This window comes from Pantherophis guttatus, chromosome 5, assembly GCF_059756535.1.
Source record: "Pantherophis guttatus breed Tessera chromosome 5, ASM5975653v1, whole genome shotgun sequence".
NCBI classification, from domain to species: Eukaryota; Metazoa; Chordata; class Lepidosauria; order Squamata; family Colubridae; genus Pantherophis; species Pantherophis guttatus.
In genome coordinates, this window is record NC_142067.1 from 90,235,341 (window position 1) to 90,258,439 (window position 23,099).

Consider the following 23,099-nt stretch of genomic DNA (forward strand, 5'->3'; position numbering starts at 1 on the left):
TTATCCAATCTTTTTGGCTCTATAAATAAACCCAATTCCAAACTTCTTATGCTTTTAAATAACTACCAGTCACTTTATCAAAGTTTTCTCTTAATATGGTTATTAGAGTATGAGAACATAACACAGAAGAGTAGTAAACATACAGTATATACTGTACAGAATCCCTGTAATTATAGGTAAAGTATAGGTAAAATTCTATGGGGGTATGGCAGTGACCTCATAACTGGATATCCAATTCAGCTATCCAGAGCGTTACTTCATGCAGATTAATACAGTTCATCTATCTGACAAAAAAGTGGAGATTCTGTCGAGCTCTTCACGTCCTGGTGCCATTCATTTCAATAGATTCATCTAAAAGAGATTCTGTAATAGTGGCTATACTCCACCAGGCCAGGAGGAAGAAACCCATCAGAAACAGAAAATTAAGTTTCAGTGCAAAGACAGCCAAGGAGGGATTTGGAAATGACCTGAGATAGAGAGAGACAGGAAGCCTCTTATGGACTTTCTGCGTTAAAAATAAAAAATAAAAAAATGAACTTGTGATTTATGTTTTTATGATTAGGAAGGTAGATCATAACAAGAAAACCACGATGTAACTTTAGAGAGAGACGCTAAAACATAATTGCACTTCGAGTTGCTGTAAAAGATATCAGAAGCCACTGATTTATACCTTTATCTCTTTCCCTTTATTCCTACTTTCTTCTACCTTTTTTTCTCATTGCAATTTTAGTTATCTCATATGTATATATACAGAGGAAATGACCCCAGAGGGCGCTTCCTTGAATACCAAAAGCTGTCGCGTCAGCGCGTGGTTCTCTGCGAACAGCTGCGGTTCGCACGCAACTCCTTTACGCCCAGGTGAGGCAGTTACATTTCCTACGACTTTCCAAGAAATGCGAGCATCTTCCGCCCCCCTCCCCACCACAACCACCACCCATGATTCCTGAGGACTCCGACCGGCGGGCAGCCCCTCTCGACCCCTCTTCTTCCTCGGGCTGCTCTTCTCCCCGCCCACTCCAGGGTTCTTGCCGCAGCTGCAGGGAGCCAAACCCCGCCCCCTCGTCCCCGCGTGCAACCGGCTGACTGGCGAATGAGACTCGGCGTCCTCCCGGCAAGCCCATTGTCTGCATTGAGGCGCCGGCGGGAAGCGCGAGAGGAGCGAAGCCAGCAGCGTCGACGACCTTCCCCGCGAGACGCGCCCGGACGCTTACTTGCACCCAAAGCAAACCAGAAGCACCGCAGGAAGGAAGCTGCGCTCTGGCGCGATGCGGAGCGCCGGCAGCCGCTCTGCTGAGAGACGGAACCAAGGAGTAGCCCCGGCTCGGGACCTCTGCAGCTGCTGAAAGGAGAAAGAGGCTAGGCCGCCTCCGGAGACTCCCAAGTTTGCCCTGACAGGAGGAGCCTTTACTACCTCTTCCCCACCTATGGAGACTTTGAGCGCCGTGCGGGCTAAAGTAGGAGCCAGAAGCCCTGTTGGCTGCGAGGCGGCAGGGACCGGCGAACCCCAACCCATTTGTTCTTCGGGTCCAGCTAGCCGAGGCTCACCCGCACCGCCTGCCTCGGATTCCCCCGCTTATAGACTTGAGGACCTGGAGACCTTGGCTACTGTGGGTGAGTGAGGCTGGGCTTGCAGCCAATGAAAAACAAAGAACGCGGGAGTGGAACGTAGCCTACCCCCCTCCCCAAGCCCCTTTGCGCGCGCCGCTCCGTGACCACCCACTCGGTTCGCGAGGCTTGGCTGACTTGAAAGGGATCCCCCCCCCCTTTTTTTCCCCTTCCTTCCTTCCTTCCCCTGCGGGACAAGGAGGGTCGAGGCTTCTCAGTTCAGGAGGCTGCACTCTTGTTGAGCAGGTGTGTTGCAAGAGAGTCGTGGGGCGTCCCTTCGCTTGGAAGTCATGAACTGAGAGTCAAGGCAACAGGAGAGCTTGTTGTCAGCGCTCTTCTTCCCCTGGGCACAGCCCCAAAGGATGTTGCCAGCTGTGCCATCCCTGTGAAAATGCAGTCTCACTGTTCGTTTGGTTTGTCAACTTTTTTATATCTGGTGCACCCCGGGCAGCAACTACTTTTTGACATCTAGGTTTTCTTTTGCTTAAGTGTCACTTCTTCCTGTATTTTGATTCTGGTAGGTTTTTGCAACTGTTTTTATCTGGCAAAACGGAGTTTTACAGATGTCAGTTGAAAAGCTAGCAGTTCTCACTGTAGTTTCAGAACTTCTAAGCACAATATGAACAAGTCTGATAATCTCTCTTTCTGTAAATAAATGATTCTGATTCCGCCTCTCCATGATGGCATAAATCTAAACCAGTTTGTAAACAGTGTGTGGTTCTGTTTATCTGACACTACAAAAAATTGCTGAGTTTTCAGCCTTTAAAGTCTTAATTGTTGTGCGCCACCCACAGTCCCCTTTGGGGGAGATGAGTAGTTATATAAATTGGATTAACAAAAACAATTTACACGCCTTTTTATTTTGAATCCCAGCAACATCAGTGGGGGTTCAGCCCAACACAAGTAGTTACATTAACCATAGCTTTACGCTGTAGAGAATTTAGATGGTTTTCCAAGCATTTTATGTGAAGTAGTTATGTTAAGTTATAATACATTCAGAGAGCTTCAAGCTTGTGAAGAATATGGAATACAGGTAGTCCACTACTTAATAATTTGTTTAATGACCATTTTAAAATGGAAGAAAATGATTTATAATCAGTTTTGCACTTACAACCAATCCTCACACTTACACCCATCACAGCATTGTCATGGTCACATGATCAAAATTGGCAGCCAGTTTGAATTTACAAAAGTTGCAGCATCCCAAGGTCATGTGATCACCATCACCCAGCTGGCTTCTGACAAGTAAAGTCAATGAGGGAAGTGGGGTTTGCTTAAGGACTGCATCATTCATTTAGTTGCAGTGATTTGCTTAACAGCTGTGGCCAAAATCATTAAAAACAGGTGTGTCTCAGTTAATAACCACCTTTCTTAGCAACACACATTCTGGTCACAATTGCTGTCATAAATTGAGAACTACCTGTAAATGCTTTTACAGAATGTTCATAAATTCAATCCTAGCTGCTGTTAATATTAAACACTGCTTGCAACTATGGGTGTGTTCTTCCGTTTAGCTGCTCAAGTTTCCGTGTATCTTCAGCACTTAAGCATTGCTCACGTAATAAGCTGGAATATATCCTATATTCCTTTCAAAATGCAGATAATGTATGAAATTTGAAATGGATCCAGTGACAGTAGTAGGTCTTTTATTTGTACCTAGCCTTCTTTCCCAACTTTCCTCTCTTGACAGATGTTTACTTGCAATCTGCATAAATAGTGTTAGCAAGTTTTGGGTGTAATGAAAAGAGGAAACAGAAGGCATGAAAGCAGTGCCATACAACAGTAAAGAAATCTAAGGTAAAATATGTACTGGAAGGACTCTTATAAAAATAAACTTTTTAGTTAAATGCACCACCCAGATTCAGATGTTTATCAGTTTGGAATTCACTGTTTGAAATTCCATTGTAGACTTCCAGCTATGAATAGAAATGTTTGCATTTATTGGATATATTTACTGGATGTAGTTTGGTGATACATCCCAACTTATTTAGTGTTGATTGATATTTTTGCACATTTGTTATAGAAAGGACTGAATCAGCCTTGTATTAACAACTGATTTGTTTGTCCTAAGAAGGAACGTGTAAACAGGAACATGTATACAGGTTTCTAATATATCAGCGTAGAAGGAACTGATTTCTCCACCTCTCCTCTTTCTGATAATAATGACAACAGCCTACAAAACAATCACCTTGAAAGTATTTTTCAGACATAGTCTAGTATCTTGTAACCCCGATTGAGTTGCAAGTAAGAAATTCCTCTCTTTTTATGTAGTCAGCTTGAATATGTAAATACCACTGGTTTTTTTTAGGATAATGTCCTAGACTTGCCTTAATTTGAAGCTGGTTTACATGTGCTGATTTCATCAGCAACTGCAACTGCATACACCTGCTAGTATTGCCTACAAGTGGGTGTAGTGATAGCTATCCATACCTTGGTGATCATAGCTCAGATGTGCTAATAGGACTATGACTAATCCTAACCCTAAAGAAGCCAGAGAATGAGAGGGATGTCCTGTTTCTTATTTATTAATGGGTTAAATATGTGGCACATGTTAATAACATTTGCTAATCAGTTCACAAACAGCTTCTTAGCTGTTAGCTGTGTACATGGACAGAGAAATAAATAGGAACATTTAATTTTCAAATTGTAGAATTTTTCTATTTTACTTTATTTTTCTGTATGTTTTCAATGGGGCAAAATGTACAGGCTTCTTATGGGCCACTGATTTTACTGATCTTGGAAGGCTGAGTCAAGTTAAAATAAGGCCTGAGAAAAAATATAAAGCTGAGACATTTGCCAAAAATATGGCCCCATCTTTATTTTCAGTATTTGATTTCCTGCAAAAGGTTTTGCTGGGTCTCTAAGAAATTTTATGTTCATTTTTAAGAACTTAATACTGGGAATCACCCATATTACTCTGTTGTAATATGAACATAAACTCTGCCTTGATGTACAGAAACATGATAAAAGAACAAAAAGATAATAAACATTGGAAATGGTCAAAGTAACATTTCCCAGACAAACAGTTAAATTTTGTCTCAATTGAGTTCTGGACTAGGTTCAGGATTTTATCTTTGTTGTAGGTGAAACAGAACTTCCTTGAAAGAAATATTGCTGACAGATGGCCTGAAAGTCTATTGAAGGAGACAGAAAGGGTTTTGAAGGAGACAGTGTTTTAAATAATATCAGTGTTTTAAATAATATTTGTTGTTGAAATAAAATAAAATTATTTTTCATTGAGTGATATTGTTTGGCACTCTTAATCCAATCACACATTCTGCCATTTTGGAAGTATCTGACCTTTATCATTTTTAACACTTTAAAAGAAAAAGTTGATAATTCCTGTTCCTGTTCTAAATGTATATATTTGCTTAAAAATAGATTGATTCATTGCATATTTCAATAGATATATATTGTATTGTTATTCTATGTTGTATATGCCAAAAGTATATTCATTTAATAATTCATATTAGGAATAATTCATTAGTAAATAAATAAAATAAACAGGCAACAGATCCCCTCCAAGATACTTTGTTGATTAAATTGAAGAAAAATCCCATATCATCTGTGTTTGGGATTTTTGTCCAGAGATTTTGTTTATGGCTCCTAGAAAGCAAAACTCTGAACTGAGTATAAATGTTGCTGTGCTTTAAAATCTGTTTAAATTCTATCTATAGGGTCACTATGGTAAGATTCAAAGTGATCTGATGGTACATAATCAAAAAGCTGTGCTTTAAAACACATGATTGTTATTGTTAACCATAAATTGTGAAGTATGGAAATAAGGATGTTTTTGCATGTTTACCTGTAATGTTACTTTTGTTGCTGCTGTTATGATAATGTTACAAAGTTTCCATCAAGAAAGAAATACAGGTGAAACTCGAAAAATTAGAATATCGTGCAAAAGTTCATTTATTTCAGTAATGCAACTTAAAAGGTGAAACTAATATATGAGATAAGCTCATTACATGCAAAGCGAGATAGTTCAAGCCTTGATTTGTCATACTTTTGATGATTATGGCTTACAGCTCATGAAAACCCCAAATTCACAATCTCAGAAAATTAGAATATTGTGAAAAGGTTCAATATTCTAGGCTCAAAGTGTCCCACTCTAATCAGCTAAGTAAGCCATAACACCTGCAAAGGGTTCCTGAGCCTTTAAATGGTCTCTCAGTCTGGTTCAGTAGGAATCACAATCATGGGAAAGACTGCTGACCTGACAGTTGTGCAGAAAACCATCATTGACACCCTCCATAAGGAGGGAAAGGAGTGGACTGAGGCTGGAGTCAGTGCATCAAGAGCCACCACACACAGACGGATCCTGGACATGGGCTTCAAATGTCGTATTCCTCTTGTCAAGCCGTTCCTGAACAACAAACATCGTCAGAAGCATCTTACCTGGGCTAAAGAACAAAAGAACTGGTCTGTTGCTCAGTGGTCCAAAGTCCTCTTTTCTGATGAGAGCCACTTTTGCATCTCATTTGGAAACCAAGGACCCAGAGTCTGGAGGAAGAATGGAGAGGCACACACTGCAAGATGCTTAAAGTCCAGTGTGAAGTTTCCACAGTCTGTATTGATTTGGGGAGCCATGTCATCTGCTGGTGTTGGTCCACTGTGCTTCATTAAGTCCAGGGTCAATGCAGCCGTCTACCGGGAGATTTTGGAGCACTTCATGCTTCCTTCTGCAGACGAGCTTTATGGGGATGCTGACTTCATTTTTCAGCAGGACTTGGCACCTGCCCACACTGCCAAAAGTACCAAAACCTGGTTCAATGACCATAGGATTACTGTGCTTGATTGGCCAGCAAACTCGCCTGACCTGAACCCCATAGAGAATCTATGGGGCATTGCCCAGAGAAAGATGAGAGACATGAGACCAAACAATGCAGAAGAGCTGAAGGTCGCTATTGAAGCATCCTGGTCTTCCATTACACCTCAGCAGTGCCATAGGCTGATAGCATCCATGCCATGCTGCATTGAGGCAGTAATTGATGCAAAAGGGGCCCAAACCAAGTACTGAGTACATATGCATGCTTATACTTTTCAGAGGTCCGATACTGTTCTATGTAGAATCCTTGTTTTATTGATTTCATGTAATATTCTAATTTTCTGAGATTGTGAATTTGGGGTTTTCATGAGCTGTAAACCATAATCATCAAAATTATGACAACTCAAGGCTTGAACTATCTCGCTTTGCATGTAATGAGTCTATCTCATATATTAGTTTCATCTTTTAAGTTGCATTACTGAAATAAATGAACATTTGCACGATATTCTAATTTTTCGAGTTTCACCTGTATAATGGCCTGCAATTCATGAGACAATTTATTAATATCCTATTGATTTTATTAGGTTTTAGGTATCTATGCAGCATTGATCACCTAATACTACTAACAAATAAAGATTCAGTTGTCAGGTAGGCATTCCTCTGAACAGCAAGAATCTTAAAAATTGACTGATAGTTTTTAAACAAAAGATCTTTAAAATATGAATTGGATTATTGTCTTTATTCTAAAGCTGAAACAAAAACTTTGCATCTTTGTAAGATATCACAGTGGAAGGAAACATTTTGGAATATATTACTCTTTGCTGAAAATTACAGCAGAAGAGAATAAAAATAGGTTAATTGAAAATGAATTCTTACAGATATTTTGGACATCTATTTTTAATGCACTTTTTCAGATAATAGACTAAATACTTTGATATGTTTAGAAATATTAAATGTTTTTTTTTTTTTAATTTTATCTTTTCGCCCAAAATGTCAACCAGCCATCATGGTTGTTCCTTGCTCTCTATTTTTGCCCCATAGGAATCCTGTGCAGTAAACTAAGCTGGCTGAAAGAGATTTTTAGTTCAAAGTTGCCCAGTCTGAGATATGATTGAACAAGGTGTCTTGGAATACCTCCAATATTGTTGAGAGCTTCACTGTTTCAGCTAACAAAATACACTCAAAATAATCTTCAGTATAATTCTGGATATAAAGAAGTTTTTAAATGTTTGTTATAATGTACTAGTTATGGGTTGATCTGAATTGAATTATAGGTAGTCCTCACTTAATGAGCCTAATTGGGACTCACATTTCCATCATTAAGTAATATGGTCATTAAGCAAACATTGAGTGAATGCCACATGAATGACACGTGGTCATTAGGTGAGGATCCAACCAGATCCAGATTCTTGCAGGAAGGCAAAGACTGCCTCCATTTCAATTCACTATTCACCTATCCCTCCCCATTTGCCTTTTAGGCTGCTCAGCTATATGCTGCCTAGGCCTGTCCACAGAACTATGAGAAACTATTCTATGACTCAAGACTTCCTTTTATGCTGCCTTCTTTTGTGCCACTGCAGCCAGGCTTCTCTTGTACATTGGCCACATTCTTATGTGCCAATGTATGGGTCTCCAGTTCTGCCCAGCCTAAAAAAAAAGATCCTTTTTTTTTTTTAAGAAAAAAGGAAAACAAAAAACAAAAACAGACCAGACCAGTGTGTGAAAGAAAGTCGTGGCTAAGCCAACACAAAAGAAGGATCCTTCTACTGTCACTTGGGAAAATCTGATTTTGGAGCATATGAGTAGGAAAACGAAATACTGAGGAGTTTTTTAATTTTTGCTATACTTTTTTAAAACAGGAAATGTAACGTATTTGTAATATTTTGCTCTATTTTGATATTTAAAATATAAACTTAACATGCTTTGCTTTTTTAATTCGGGTTTGATTTCTTCTGTCTTCAGATCATCTAACGTGACTCACTACTCAAGTTACTAACGAGTCACTACTCAGCAGGCTGTTATATTTGTCACTTATGTTTTTAACTGACTTTTATTGGTTTTCTGAAGCTTATTTGGAAAACGTATATATACACATTAGGCTTTTTAACCAACATTTCATAAATTATTGGACTTTTTATTGACTTTATGTAAATACTGTGAAACTTTCATAATTTTAACTTTGTTTCCAAAAGCTTTGAAGCTCATGAAAGAACTAACCTAAGAAATAATAAATATTTTTTTAAAAAAATTCTTCTGTCTGTAGTTTGGGTAAATTAGCGTTCAAATCCTGATATACTCTGCAAAAAGAAAACAATATGAAATAGGATCACAAGCAATTTTTTAAGGCAAAATGTTTGATCTGGGAGCTACATGCATCCAACAATGCTTGTTTTTAACCCCCAGGGCAGATGGGTCAACAATTTAGCCACTTTGGACTTAAGGTTGATTCATATTTTTAACGTAAAAGCAGAACTTGGTTTGAGTTAGTTTTGGAGTATAGCCATTGTTATGCCACTCAAAACTTTTAAAGTATTCTATGTATGCTAGTGGCTAATACATTGAATAATTAATATGCTAGAATAAAAAACATTAAAATATTTTATTATAATATCCCAGAATAATAGAAAAAAATAGAAGAAATGTCATATTGTCATATTAATTTTAAATTATAGATTAAAATTATTTCTGTGGATGTTACATTTGTGCCTATGTTTCTGTCTCTTACCTGCTAAATGTGGAAAGTGTTTATGCACCTGAGTCCTGTTTCCAGCATGGATGGAGTTATTTATTTTTAAGAATCAACTGTTATATGTGAGGAAATGCAGCTTGAAACTGAGAATGTATTTTTTAAAAAATTGTTTAACACAGCCATTTAAAATGCATGACTCTTCTATAAACTTTACATTACCTCCATGAAATAATTTGTTTTAATAGACTTTCAATGTAGCTCAATATCAAATATTCATAGTTCTACTTTTAGAAATGGTATATGGTGCATGGATCACTTAAGAAATGTTGAAAAAGATTGAGAAAAATTCTTTCCAGCCTTTTCTCTTAATCAGTTTAAAGGAAGAAGAAATACCATAATAATATGAATTTAAGTATAAGAAGTTTTAATTACATGAACTTATAATTAATATGAGAATGTCTACATAGCCATGAAGGTATGGATTTACATCTTCAAAGTTCAAAAGAGTAAATAATAAAATTAATTGATTGATCATGTGCCATCAAATTGGTGATCACTCTTAGTGACTACTTAGATGGATTTCCTCCATGGTGATCTGTCCCAATAAAAGTTAATAGTCTAATACAGTACAATATTTTCTTCAATAATGGCAACTTTGTTCACTTGGACACTGTTTTTCACCATTAGCTTGGTTTTTCTGAAGTTTGCAAGAGAGGCAATAGATATAGTGATTCCACATTATTTATTTCTGTACATTTAAATATAGATATTTTAAATGCTAGTTTGATGGTTAGGGTCTTAAAATTGCTTGGGAACAAATTTTATGAAAATATTGTCTAATATTGACCTCAGATTCCTACAGCTAAAAAAACCAGAAAATTATTTTAGGACCATATAGTTGCCTATACAAAGTTGAACTTCAGCATAGATCGAATTTGAATGATCCCATGGGGGAAAATGCCCAAATATTAGAGTTGTACAAGATATGCAGTGCAAAAACTGGAACAGTTGGTTTCAAGCAATAGTGTCTGAACCAAAGCACTTAGGTTTCAGGTGGAATGAAGTGCAGTGGTTTTGTTCAGAATATTTATTTATTATTAAATTTATATGCCACCTGTATTCCCGATAAGGCAACTCCAGGCGGCCTACAGATCATAAAACATGATATAAACTAAGATATGAACTGAAACACTGTTGTTTGTGGGAAGAAGTGGGAAGGGGAGTAAAAGCACATTAGTGGCAGTTCCTGTGGGAGATGGTGAAAAAAATCAGATTGTGGGCAGACAGTGGAGCTGCTAAGGACAGAGGCACAGCAGCTTTGCTCTACATACTACATAAAATTAAAGATTCTTCTGTATCTTGGTTTCTGGATATAGTTGTGGCCAAAACTCAGAATAACAAAGTGGTTCTGGATTTTGTTTCTACTTAGCTGTGGCTGTTCTAAAATAGTTTGAGATTTTATGGCATTATAAATTAAGTAAATGTATGAATAAATGAATGGTTTGACAGAATTTCCAGGCCTCATTGTTTTGTTTTGGGTTCCCAGCCAAACATTTTTCATTTTTTGAATTGTCCTAGTAGATGCTAAAGAAAAACATTGCCAGTTATAGAACTGTCTTCCCTGATACTCATTTTCTGAAGTAGTTTTGGTGAAGTAGTTCTGAAGTAGTTTTTGTCTTTATTGAGACCGGACATATTGACTTAAGATTTGTGTATTTGGTGTGCATTGTTGTGTATTGTATTTTCTCCACTTGTTTCAGAGTATGTGTATTATGGCACAATATAAGAGTAAAAAAATAATGGTTAATCCTATTCTTCATGAATTCAGTTCTTTATAGTTAAAAGCTAATAGCATCTCTTCTTTATTCTGAATGATAGATGTTTAAACATCTAACATCTAGCTCCAACTAACTAGCCGAGGCTAAATTCCCAAATTGAACTGCAATTTATTTTTTTTAAACTGATAATTACGGGAAGGATTCTTAGTTAACAATCTTTTTTCCCTTTGTCAAAAAAAGTAGAGGATGCATATCTTTCAAATGGCAGGAAAGAGATGGATAAAACATTTGCTTGTTAGGCAAAGCCACAAAAGGAACAATTTTGAAAAGAAGCCTGAAACATCAGCCTTATCTCCTGGCCATTCCCTTATATTATATATTTAGCTTTCTTCCAGAATTGTGCTGTGTAAAGAGTATAGTATCCTTTCACCAGTGCATAAGTAAGATTTAAATGTTAATCCAACTGTCTTCAGTACATGATACATAGTTTGTGTCTTATCTTCTACCTAAAAGTTACCAAATATTTTAGATTGTCTCTGCCGGACTGATATCCATGACACTTGGGTAGAATACCTCACATTTTTTTATGAACACAAACACACAGACAGACAGACAGTAGAACAGTCAGTAGCATTTTATCTGTGTTACATCCGTATTACATTCTGCAAAAAGCAGCACGTGGCTGACACTTCATTAGGGTTATTTGATTTAATAATTGCTGCTTGAATTCACTATGTAAGCATTGTATTCATTTTGGAAACAAAAATAAATCATTCTTGGTAAGTTATTGTAAGTCAAATGTAAGTGGGGAAAAGTGGGAAAGGAATTGGAAAGCATGTGTTTATACAGGAACGGGAGCTAGATAGATGATAGACAGACAAACAGCCATGCAAATTTATCTACAGCCTGTAATAATTTTTGCTAACCCATGAACTTATTCATATTACTAGCATAAAAAGGGGAAACAAATTACCCACTGTTTCCAGATGCCTAGAGGCAACTCTTACTCAACATACTTCATTAGGCAAATGACTGTTTACCTTTTTCCTCTGTATTTGAGACCCCAGATTTTTGAGTTCAGTATTCTACTCAAAGCTCCAGTACTCCAGACACAAAAAATTAGGATGGAGGTCAAACCCACAAAAAAAAGAAAACAAAAAAAGAAATAGGTTGTACAAAAATAGAAATTTCTAACCCAAGCAACAGTGAAGCCAGTGATTTTAAAATATGAATGATTATGTGAAAACATAGAGGAGGCGACATATTGGTCAATATCATCCTGAGGATAGTGGCAGATCTCTGCATTGCCGTAATTTTGGGACATGGAAAGAGCCTCAAATTGATGGTTTTGAATTATCTATTTTGAAACTTCTTTTTGTGTTGATAAATATATTATAATTATCTTGAATTATAAGGCAAGAGAATCACATTGGGACATGCAGAAGATCGGGTTGTTACCCAATACGATGATGGAAATTAATAATCCTGATGAAACCCACAATTATTATTATATGGAATACAATTATAATGTCACTCGGGTGGTTGTTTTTACTTTTATATATATAAGAAGATGTTTACTACTGATGGGGGCAGATATGATTGGAGATCTTGAATAAACTGTTGCATCCGCAAGCTATGTCACCCTATTATGGATGTTGGTTTTAACAATCCAGTGGAAAGACTTCAAGAAGATATTATATGGACTATAAATTTAAAGTTATTGTCTTTTCTTTTTTTATTTAGATATAATGGAATATATATATATATATATTTTTAAGTAGTGTGGGCAGTGAATTAAAGATATCAAGAATTGTTGTGTATGGTAAATTTGTAAGACAGTGGGTGAATAAGCTAGCTACAGACTGATTAGTTTAAGAAAAGGGATTTTTAAGTGATACATTTAGGGGAGTGGAGGAAATGGATAGAGTGGAATAAATGTTAAATTAGATTTTATGGGGAGCCCGCTTTGAAATGTTATTAAAGTAGGACTTATTGTATAGTTTTAAAGTGGAAGGTGGTTTTGAATTGTTGCAATAATGCATAGATATAAAACACTATTATGCTAAATTAGAGTTATTTTATAATAGTTATAGTATAATGTGTTTGTTTTTTTTTGTTTTGTTTTTTTTTCTCTTCTTCTTTTCTGAAATGTATGGATAAAGGGGGATTTATAATATTTTTAGTAAGTAAAGGTCAGTATTTTGAGGAGGGAGTAAGTAATCTGTTATGAATTAGGGTTTTTTTTTGTTACGAAGAAGTCACAGGGGGGGAAGGGTGGGGAGGGGGGGTTAGGGAGGGGGGGGAGGGGGGGGAAAAAGGGGGAAAAATTTGTATTTGAAAACCTTTTCAATAAAAAAAAAAAAAAAAAAAAAAAAAAAGCTCCAGTACTCTGTTTCAGCTATGTTGCCTTCTAAAATATTAAGTTCCCCATGTGTTCAGTAAAAGTCTGAAATAATCACATTTACCCATGAATATAATTTGCCATGCAAAAAACCTGCTGAGATCTTCTCATTGACGAGTCAAGAGTGAGGGACTACATATGCAATATTTTGCTCTAAAATTTTACCCACTTTCAAGAGAGCTATTTTTCACAAATTATCCTTAGGAAAAATGTTTCTGTTAGTATTTCCATTATCAGTTCAAGCTTAATTTCCAAATTGAGTACATAATCCAAACAATTTGAAATTAAAATGTGATTAATAACTGGCTACAGTGGTATTTTGAACTATGCCTTACTGTTTATTTTTTATCATTTATTTTAATTTAGATGAATGTCCCTATTACTGGAATAACAAAACTATTATAATATCATACTTATCAGATTGTTACGAATCTTACTAGAATCCACACAGACCTGGGAAATTATGGGAAATTGAATTGAATTGAATTGAATTCTTTATTGGCCAAGTATGATTGGACACACAAGGAATTTGTCTTTGGTGCATATGCTCTCAGTGTCAGCTTTGGAAGCCATATTAGGCCGGAAGCTTCAATGCTGCCACCTTCTCATGTGTGGGAAAGTAGGAGGGGGGAATTAAGGAGAGGGGTTGTTAGTAGACATAATAGCATTCTTCCTGTCAATCAAGGTCAGGGCGATCCAGCATCTGGAGAAGTAATGGTCAGGGGGCTGGGTAGAGATGGAACAGACATTGATTGGAGCATGTGATTGACTGGGGAGTAAGGGGATGGTTTGGGGGGTTTTGACTTACTGAGAGAAAACCCGGGCTTTTCAGATTCGGGTTTTCCCAGATGTGCCAGTTTACCTATTCTAGTAAAGAGAACTTTGTAAAATGCTTGCTTCCGCATCTTTACTCAGAGTTGAGGTTTTCTGGAACGCTGACACTCAGCGTACGTAAAAAGAAAAGATACATTCGTCAAGAATCATAAGGTACAATACTTAATGATAGTCATAGGGTACAAATAAGCAATGGAATCATACTAGGAAATAATATAAATCGTAAGGATACAGCAATGTTACAGTCATAAGTGGGAGGAGATGGGTGATAGGAATGATGAGAAGATTAGTAGTAATAGTTCTGTAATAGTAGTAATACTATTCTGTGATTAATTTCATAGAAATATATCAAAGCATCAGAATGCCAAGTATTTAGGAAACTAGAGGAGAAGGAGCAGCTGGAAAAGAAGAGGAGCAAATATTAGCTATCTTGTAGAATATTTAATGGTCCAGAGAACATATTACAAAATTGAGGGAGATCCATTTTTGATGTTGTGCTACTGGATTCACCACTAGTTTGGATTCCCATTGTATTTCCTGCTTAGGAGCAGATAGAGTCATTGTGCCTATATTTTGTCACAAAGTCTTGTTGGATACTTTCCATGGTACTGGTTGTAGAAGATAGATGTCTTCTGCTTACAAATGCATCTCTTATTCCAAGGACATGTTCTGCCTTTCTTTTGAGTCAGGTCCAGGTTTCAGAATAACAGAAAAATACTTCAACCCCAACTTGGAGTTGCAGAAACAAGGAATTTACTGTCCTGCAACACCAATCTCAGGGTTGTTTGGATACTTTCTGAAAATGTATTTGTTAGATCTTTTCTATTGGAACTGATGCATAATTTCTTCAAAGTACAACTATAAAGTTTGCATAAAATTTTGTAAATTCATGAAGGCTTTTCACTTTGTTTCATATCTCAGCTATGTCTTATCTTTGTATTTATATGGTCTTTTTAAATTAAGTTAAAATATTGAATTTAACCTCTTTTCATTCTTCTTTTCTAAATACATATTTATCTCTCCAATATTCTTTATCTTAATTTTTTAAAAAAGGAAACAAAAATATCTCTGCAACAAGATGATACTAATTCGGGAGAGGTTTGCTTGGAAAAATGACAGAAAGACAGAAGTTTGATGTGTTTTCCTGATAATGTTTTCATTTTAAATGTTTTGTAAACAGTTGCAAACATATAAATGAATTTATATGAAGCCTATTCTGGAAAATTAATGAAATTAGTCTCCCCCCCAAAGAAAGAGCAAACTAGACCAGGGGTGTTAAACTTGATTTCATTGAGGGCTGCATCAGGGTTGTGTTTGACCTCGGTGAGCCAGAGAGGTGGGTGTGATCATGGCGGGTGTTGCCAGCTTGATGTCACTCATGTCGGTTATTTTTTATTCAGGTTCTGGAGCATGAGTATTTAATTTAGTCTTATTTGACTTTTTTGTATTAATAAATATGAAGTATTTTTTTAAATTTCTAGACTGCCTACTTACCAATAACTTTGGGATTTTTCCATATTAAATGTTAAACTGCTAATAAACAGATAAACCCTTGGCCATATGTGATAAGGAAAGGGCCAGTTCTTCAAAGCTCTCCTGACCACAAAGTCATACTTTTGCAATGGGCAAGTTGCAGAAGCAGGCGGCAGAGATTGCATTGCCTCCTGGACCCCATAAAATATAATAGTTTAATAATGGAACATGAAGTATGTTAATTAGAAACAGTAAATCTAATAACTCAACTTGATGCCATGAAGGCCATTGTAGGTGATAACCAGTAACTTGAACAGCACCTGGAAGTCATTGGCAACCAGTGCAACTCACAAAGCAGCAATGTTACATGGCATAGAAAATGCATCTACTTGCAGAGCTGTGGCTTCCAAGTGGTATTCAAAAGCAACTACATGAATAACATGTTGCAGTAGTACGGATTAAAGTATAAAATGTAGCATGGTACAAATGCTGCAATAGCTGTAATTTGGGGGACCAGGCATAAATACTATTCGTTCAGCATAGCTATAACCTAAATGGTTGGTGAATTAGTGGTTGTAACTCGAGGACAAACTGTATTTTAGGTAATTAGATATAGAATACTGTACTAGAATATGCTAAAGTGCTTTGAATGTTTGAGAAAAATAAATAGAGCCTAAAATACTGACTTGGCTTGCTAGTCACCTCTCCTTTCAAATAAGCAGCCATTTAACTACCTCACTTCCTGCTCCGCCAAGGCAAAATAAGTATACCTTAATAATACCATTACTGAATAAACAAGTTTTAGGAAGTAGTATTATATTGAGTGGGATGTGTATATCTATATTACGCCCTTTACTCATGATATTGATGCTATATCCTAACACAGTGATGGCTAACCTTTTTGCTGTCGTGTGCCAAAAGCGGGGGGAGCACGGGGGTTGCATGCCCAGACCCATAATTCAATGCCCCCCATGCATGTGCATACAACCCCCCACCCCGTGCTCCCCCGTTTTTGGCACGTGACAGCAAAAAGGTTACCGGTCAGCCCAGTAAGCCTGCTTTTTTGCCCTCCCCAGCTCCAGAGGCTTTCTAGGAACCCGGGGAGGGCGGAAATGGCCTCCCCCCCAAGGCCATCTGGAGGCCGGAAATGTCTTGTTTCCCGACTTCCGGTAGGCCCGGAAGGCCCAAAAATCATCTGGATGTTGAGCACATGCGCGTTGGAGCTGAGCTAGGGCAATGCTCGCATGCCCACAGATATGGCTCCACATGCCACAGGTGGCACACATGCCATAAGTTCGCCATCACGGTCCTAACACAAGCTAAATTCTAATCTCTGTTCAATATTGGGGCAGGGGGAACCATTCCATGGTTGCTAGTGACTTCTTAAAAATCTCAATATTCCTAAGAGTGTTGTATTCTGTAGCAGCTAGAAACAAATACCCGTATATGAACTGCTGTGGTGATTTGGCAAGAATACGCCTGAAGAACATTGTTAAAGTAAATGCTTTAAGTAAACTAATCTGAAGACCCTGTGAAATGGTATAAGCTTCGCCCACCCTGTTATGTTAAATGTTTTACTGATGTTTGTTTTGTCAGCTATTTTAAATCTCAAAGACATTCTTGTGTTTGCTTACAAATGAATGTGTGTAAATTATCAGTTTGGCATTTATTTTGTTGTGATTGAGAGCAAAATCAAAAATACTAATTGGTATTATTAAAAGTTGCATGCATTTATTACAAAAAAAACACTTGTGCTGTAAACTAAACTCAAACATCCCAAACAACTGTTTTCATATTTATTTGTATCTTCATGAATACAGGTTGAATCATATCACAATCATTTGCCTTGAGAGCCATTCCCTGGTTTTTATTGATCACAAAATGAGATTCTTCAGATGGCACTAATCTGAATAGAAGTACAATATGTAATTTTAATTAATAAAGTAAAATATTAATGCGAATTAAGAACTATTGAATTTATTGTAATGTTTAAGTAAATTAGTAGCACACATTAAAGTTTTGAGAAATCTGAATATACAGAGAACAATTTATTAATATAGCATTACATTTATAGGCCATCTGACTCCATCAGCTCTGGCCATAGTACAACATTAAACAATTTAAAATATTGTAGTATAGAGTAATACACAATGACATGAAAAGGAGACATTTTACCAGTTCAATAACACCACAAAGAGTCCACCCAGTCTAGCTCCAGGCTGAATTACTGAAATATTTCTGGGTCCATTAATAATAGGTTTTTGTAATCAGATGGATATCAAGAAGTAGGTTGGGTATATCTTTATTTCCAAACAAACTAGAGATTTTTAAGATTGTCCTCAAAAACACTTTGTTTTGAAGACCATGCGTTGAATCTTGTTACTTTTTGCTGAGCTCTCAGGTCAGTTCATCAGACAATTGGTTCCTTTTATAATATTGTTCTATTCTACACAGTCCTCTTTTTCTAGCATTATGTCTTTCTGTAATTTCCCTAGAGATTGTAATTGTTTTGTGTATTCAGATTTTTTTTCTCCTTTTTAAAGTGCTAATGAGTCTTTGTAATACCAAAAGCAAACAGTTCACCTTTGGATATTTTTCCTTTTGGTATCTCATAGAGGTTTGCAAGTGTTCACATGCTGTGGTTGTTTGCCTTGCTTTCCTTATTTAACCATTGCCACTGGAGTAGTAATATTTACGCAAGACATCAAAAGAAGTCACAGGGAATCCAAATCAGGTACAATTAGCTGCATTTTAAAGTTCTGGGCAACTAAAGTTTTGCGTATTGCCTTTTGCTTCTTTTTCATAAGTTTCCTTATTCTTACTTTATGCTTATGATGAGTCATCAAGATTTAAGTTTTGCTTAAAGTTGCTCAGTTAAACAAAACCTCCCCTAAGATTATTTATTTATTGAAACCAGATTTATTTGACTTCATAACCCTTTAATAATGACAAATATTTCATTATGTTTCTCCCAGCATTGCCGTGAATATCTGGGCTACAGTTTTTGTTTGTATGTTTGTTTGTTTTTTTGCTTTAATTTATATGCCGCCCTTCTCCGGAGACTCAGGGTGGCTTACAATGCGTTAAGCAATAGCCTTCATACTTTTGTATATTTATACAAAGTCAACTTATTGCCCCCACAATCTGGGTCCTCATTTTACCTACCTTTGAAAGGATGGAAGGCTGAGTCAACCTTGAGCCTGGTGAGATTTGAACTTGCAGTAATTGCAAGCAGCAGATGTTAATAACAGTGCTTTAGTCCACTGTGCTACCAAGGCTCATTGGTTAGGATATACAGTGTGATAATTAAGGAATATATATATTGTTTTCAAGTTAGTATGAATGGAAAGATACTTGGGTGACTCAAATTACATGGTGAGCAGTGTTGAGAAAATTAAACTGATAAAATGATGAGATCTATTGTAAGAAAAAGCCAAAATAGCAAATCATTTTTTTTACGAGAAATGGTGAGATTTCATTCTTTATGTAAGACCTACAACAGTTTGTTTAATGACCATTTAGTTACAAAGGCACTGAAAAATGTCCATTTTCACACTTACGACCGTTGCAGCATCCCCATGGTCACATGATCAAAATTTAGATGCTTGGCAACTGACTCATATTTATGACAGTTGAAGTGTCCCGAGTTCATGTGATCACCTTTTGCCACCTTCTGACAAGCAACTATGGGAAAGCCAGATTCACATAACAACTGTATTACTAACTTAACAACTGCAGTGATAAACTCAACAACTGTGGCAAGGAAAGTCATAAAATGGGGCAAAACTCATTTAACAACTGTCTTGCTTAGCAATATAAATTTTCACCTCAATTGTGGACATAAGTCGAGGACTACCTATAACTTAATCAAACATTATTGGCACAATGAATGGTAGTATACCTGGTATTTATATGACATGTCTTCTTACCAGAGTTTCCTGGAAACTGCAGCACCACATTAATGATAGCTCTATTTGTTTTTTAAAAGTGTATTCTGCAGTTATAGTGTTTTCTTCTCTATATGTAAAAAAAAGTTTCCCTCTTCCACAAGTATGGCCCTTGAGGACAAACCTGTTATCTAAGGTATGTGCTTTGTAGGACTTTTATTTAACATTTAAATTTGAAACTAACCAATGATAAGACTCTTTTTTATCCTTCATATACATTTGTTGTTTTGATCCTTGTGACTTTGAAAAGTGTTCCTCTGATTTTTTTTTTCCATAGTACATTCAATGTCATATTAGCTAATTATGTAGAATGACAAAAATAACATCACTGAATTTTACTCAGGGAAAAAATCATAATTCTCTTCAGCCTTAGTATTGAAAACAGTTACTGTTCAAACAACTTCACCAAAAATACCACTTAAAGCCAAGATTGCCAAACAGAGGCGTCATACTTTGATCTGTCATGAGAACTGACTTATTCAAAAAATCAATCATGCTGGCAGTGATCAGAGGAAAAAGGAGAAGGGGCTGCCTTAGTACCCACTGGTTAGACACTATAAAAGATGACACTGGAATGACCATGGCAGATCTGAAGAAGGCTATACGAGACACGGGGGCATGGAGAGTGCTGATTTATAGAGCGGCCAAAAGTCGGACACGACTGAATGGCTGACAACGTAATCCAAACCTATTGATTGCTTCATGTTGCCTACTCTTTAAGATTTATTATTTCCAAAGTATTTTATCTATTTTAATTCATATCGGTACATATCTATATTGAAAAAGACTAAATCTTTTTTGATGTACAGAATGTGGAATGATGTGGTAATTTATATAACATACCATCAGCTATTTTCGCTATAAATTAGATTTTATATTTGTCTCTTACTTGACAAATGAAGCAATAAAGAGTTTCTAGTATGTTTAATGGGCATGCAATGTAGCCAGCATACCCATTCAACAACCCATGTTGTTGAATTGTAGTTTGGTAATTTATTTCTTTGCTTTTTGCAGGCATTTGCTAGTTTTGAATATAAAGACAATACATTTTAAAAAGCTAATTTTGACTACTGTAAAAAAAGTTCATAAATCATAAATGTCTATGCAAAAAAGAAAGTAGGTTCAAACTTAAAATTTTCAGGTAAATAATTAAGTAACATTGATAAATAGACAAAGATTTTAATATTGTGACAGACCAAACATAATAGCATGATACCACTGAAGTGTATGAGTGGTGCCAATTTTCAACAACAATAATGTATTGGCTTATTAAGAATTGGATTCATTTCTTTTTTTGTTGGAATGTAATTCCTGTGTTTAATTACAATGAACACTAGGTAGGATATTATTTTAAGTGTTTCTGCAATTAAGCTTCTGTTCAACATGAGTTGCTTTTAAATGACAGTGTTGGAGAAGACTCTTGAGAGTCCCTCAGACTGCAAGGAGATCAAATAAATCAATTCTAAAAGAAATGAACCCTGATTGTTCTTTGGAAGGACAGATACTCAAGCTGATACTCAAAAATGACTTATTAGAAAAGACCCTGATGTTGGAAAAGATTGAAGGCAAAAGAAGAAGAGGACATCAAAGGATGAGATGGTTAGATATTGTCATCAATGCAATGAACATGAATTTGGGCAAACTCAGGGAAACACTGGAAGACAGGGGAACCTGCCGTACTATGGTCTATGGGGTCCACAGAGTTTGACATGATGTAGCAGCTAAATGACAACAATATAAGTAAAACAGATTGTAGTTCCAATATAATATAAAGTATGCAATTACTTCATTCTGGAAAAAAGGGGGAAAATCTATGTAATTGCCATGGCTTATTTTTAAAAGCACTTGGTTTATTTGATTATTAAGTCAGATGGTTATGGGTATATAGTTATAAAGTACACATCTGCTTTTGAATTCACCTACAGTCCATGTAGATACAGTTACATTCAATGTAATTTGAATGACCTTTCTTGGATGGCCATCTTACAGTCTTTATATTCTTTCTAGTCCAACAGCATGTGGGGTTAAAATTTTGTAAAGAAAGTCAGAATCCTGTCTTCCATTTATTTGTTTGTCTATTTTCTGGATAATTTTCTGAAATTGGAACAACTGAACCAATTTGGCATAGGAAGAATCTAGCAAAGAGTTTGAAAATGGGGCAGAAAGGAAGGTCCAAATGCATTCTATATGAAAAGCAGTTGGTCAGTAGCTCATTCTAAAACTTCAATCCTAACTGATCCACAGCACTGCTGTTTTAAAGGGCCAGGAAAGAATGTCAGAAACCAATTCTGCTTGCTTTTCCTAACTTAATAAAAAGGGCTCTCCATCTTAAAAATTTGTCAAACCTCAGCAAAAAAAAAAGATGTAAGTTTTTAAAATGCTATTTAAAAAGCATATTAAAGAGAAGTATCCTGCAACATGTCTTAAGATGTCCCAGTACAGGAAGTTCATTTAGTGACCACAATAGGGGCTGGAAACTCAGTTGCTAAGCAGAGCAATTGCTAAATCAAACTGTTTATGAATTTACTTCAACTTTTCTTTGCTTTATAGACTTGTGAAGGTTGTAAATGCAGGAATTAATCATAAAAGTTACCTTTTCATCACTGTCATAATTGCAAATAGTTGTTAAATGAGGCAGTTGCTAAATGAAGACTACTTGTACTGAAAATCAGTAAAGTTGTATAGTTTTCCACAGCCAATGTAGTCTATATGAACTTACAGGAATTAATTAAAAAACACACAAGTAAATAGTTCAGAGAAGAGTCACATAATGTTTTTTTCTTTCAAACTTTGTAATTTGAATAGGCAGAAGTGGGAAAGATTTTTCCTGAACTTAACCCATTGGGTAATACTGCAGTACAGTGTAAACTCTGAAGTTAGTGAGAAAACGTGTTCCCATACTATAATAAAATTGAAAAAATTGCTGTGGAACTCTCTACAGGCGAAAAAACAACAAGCCAGATATTTTTGTTTTGCCCAAAATGTTCATCATTGCCTTTTTCACCATTGCCTTTTTACCATTATTTTCCAGATAAGTTATGGACTGATAGAGAGTATTTTCAAAAATTGTAAACATTTGTGAGGAGGTTGACTATTTTTGTTTAAAAGTTATTGTACTTTTAAAAATAGTTTTCAGTCTGAAAATAATGTTTTGGAGAAAAAAGACATAGTAGATTGATTTTGTGTGTGTGTAATGACTTGACAACAGTACTTTTTATGCATATGGACAGGGTGGATTTGATTTAAATCACTAGTCAGTAAGGCTTGATTTAAATCATAGTTTTCTACATAAAGACTAATTCTTGCTGGTAAAACTTTAATATGCAAGTAGATGAAGATTTTTAGAATAACAACTTTTCATATTAGTTTTTTTATCCCCAGTTTAATAGGTTAATCATTCATATTTGGACAACTTTTCTGTTGTACTTTAGGAAGGAAAAAAATAATCATTACCTTAATAATAACAATTTAAATAGATTTATTCAACTGAAAAAATAACATTACAGCATATGTTATTTGCTTAAACAAACATCCATGTTTGTTAACTAATTTGGCTAAACAATATATATATATATATTAAGAAACTTAGACTGTCAGCCCAGCC

The 23,099-nt window shown here is 36.0% G+C and overlaps 1 protein-coding gene across 1 annotated transcript in view; it reads left to right on the forward strand.

Annotated features, from left to right (window-relative positions):
- Positions 1-795: 795 nt before the first annotated feature.
- Positions 796-23,099, forward strand: part of PRKX (protein kinase cAMP-dependent X-linked catalytic subunit) — a 57,394-nt gene continuing 35,090 nt past the window's right edge. Inside the window, exon 1 of the mRNA XM_060686665.2 lies at positions 796-1,611. Coding sequence (XP_060542648.1) covers positions 1,425-1,611 — 187 coding nt within the window. The 5' untranslated portion in view covers positions 796-1,424. The remainder of the gene's footprint in view (positions 1,612-23,099) is intronic.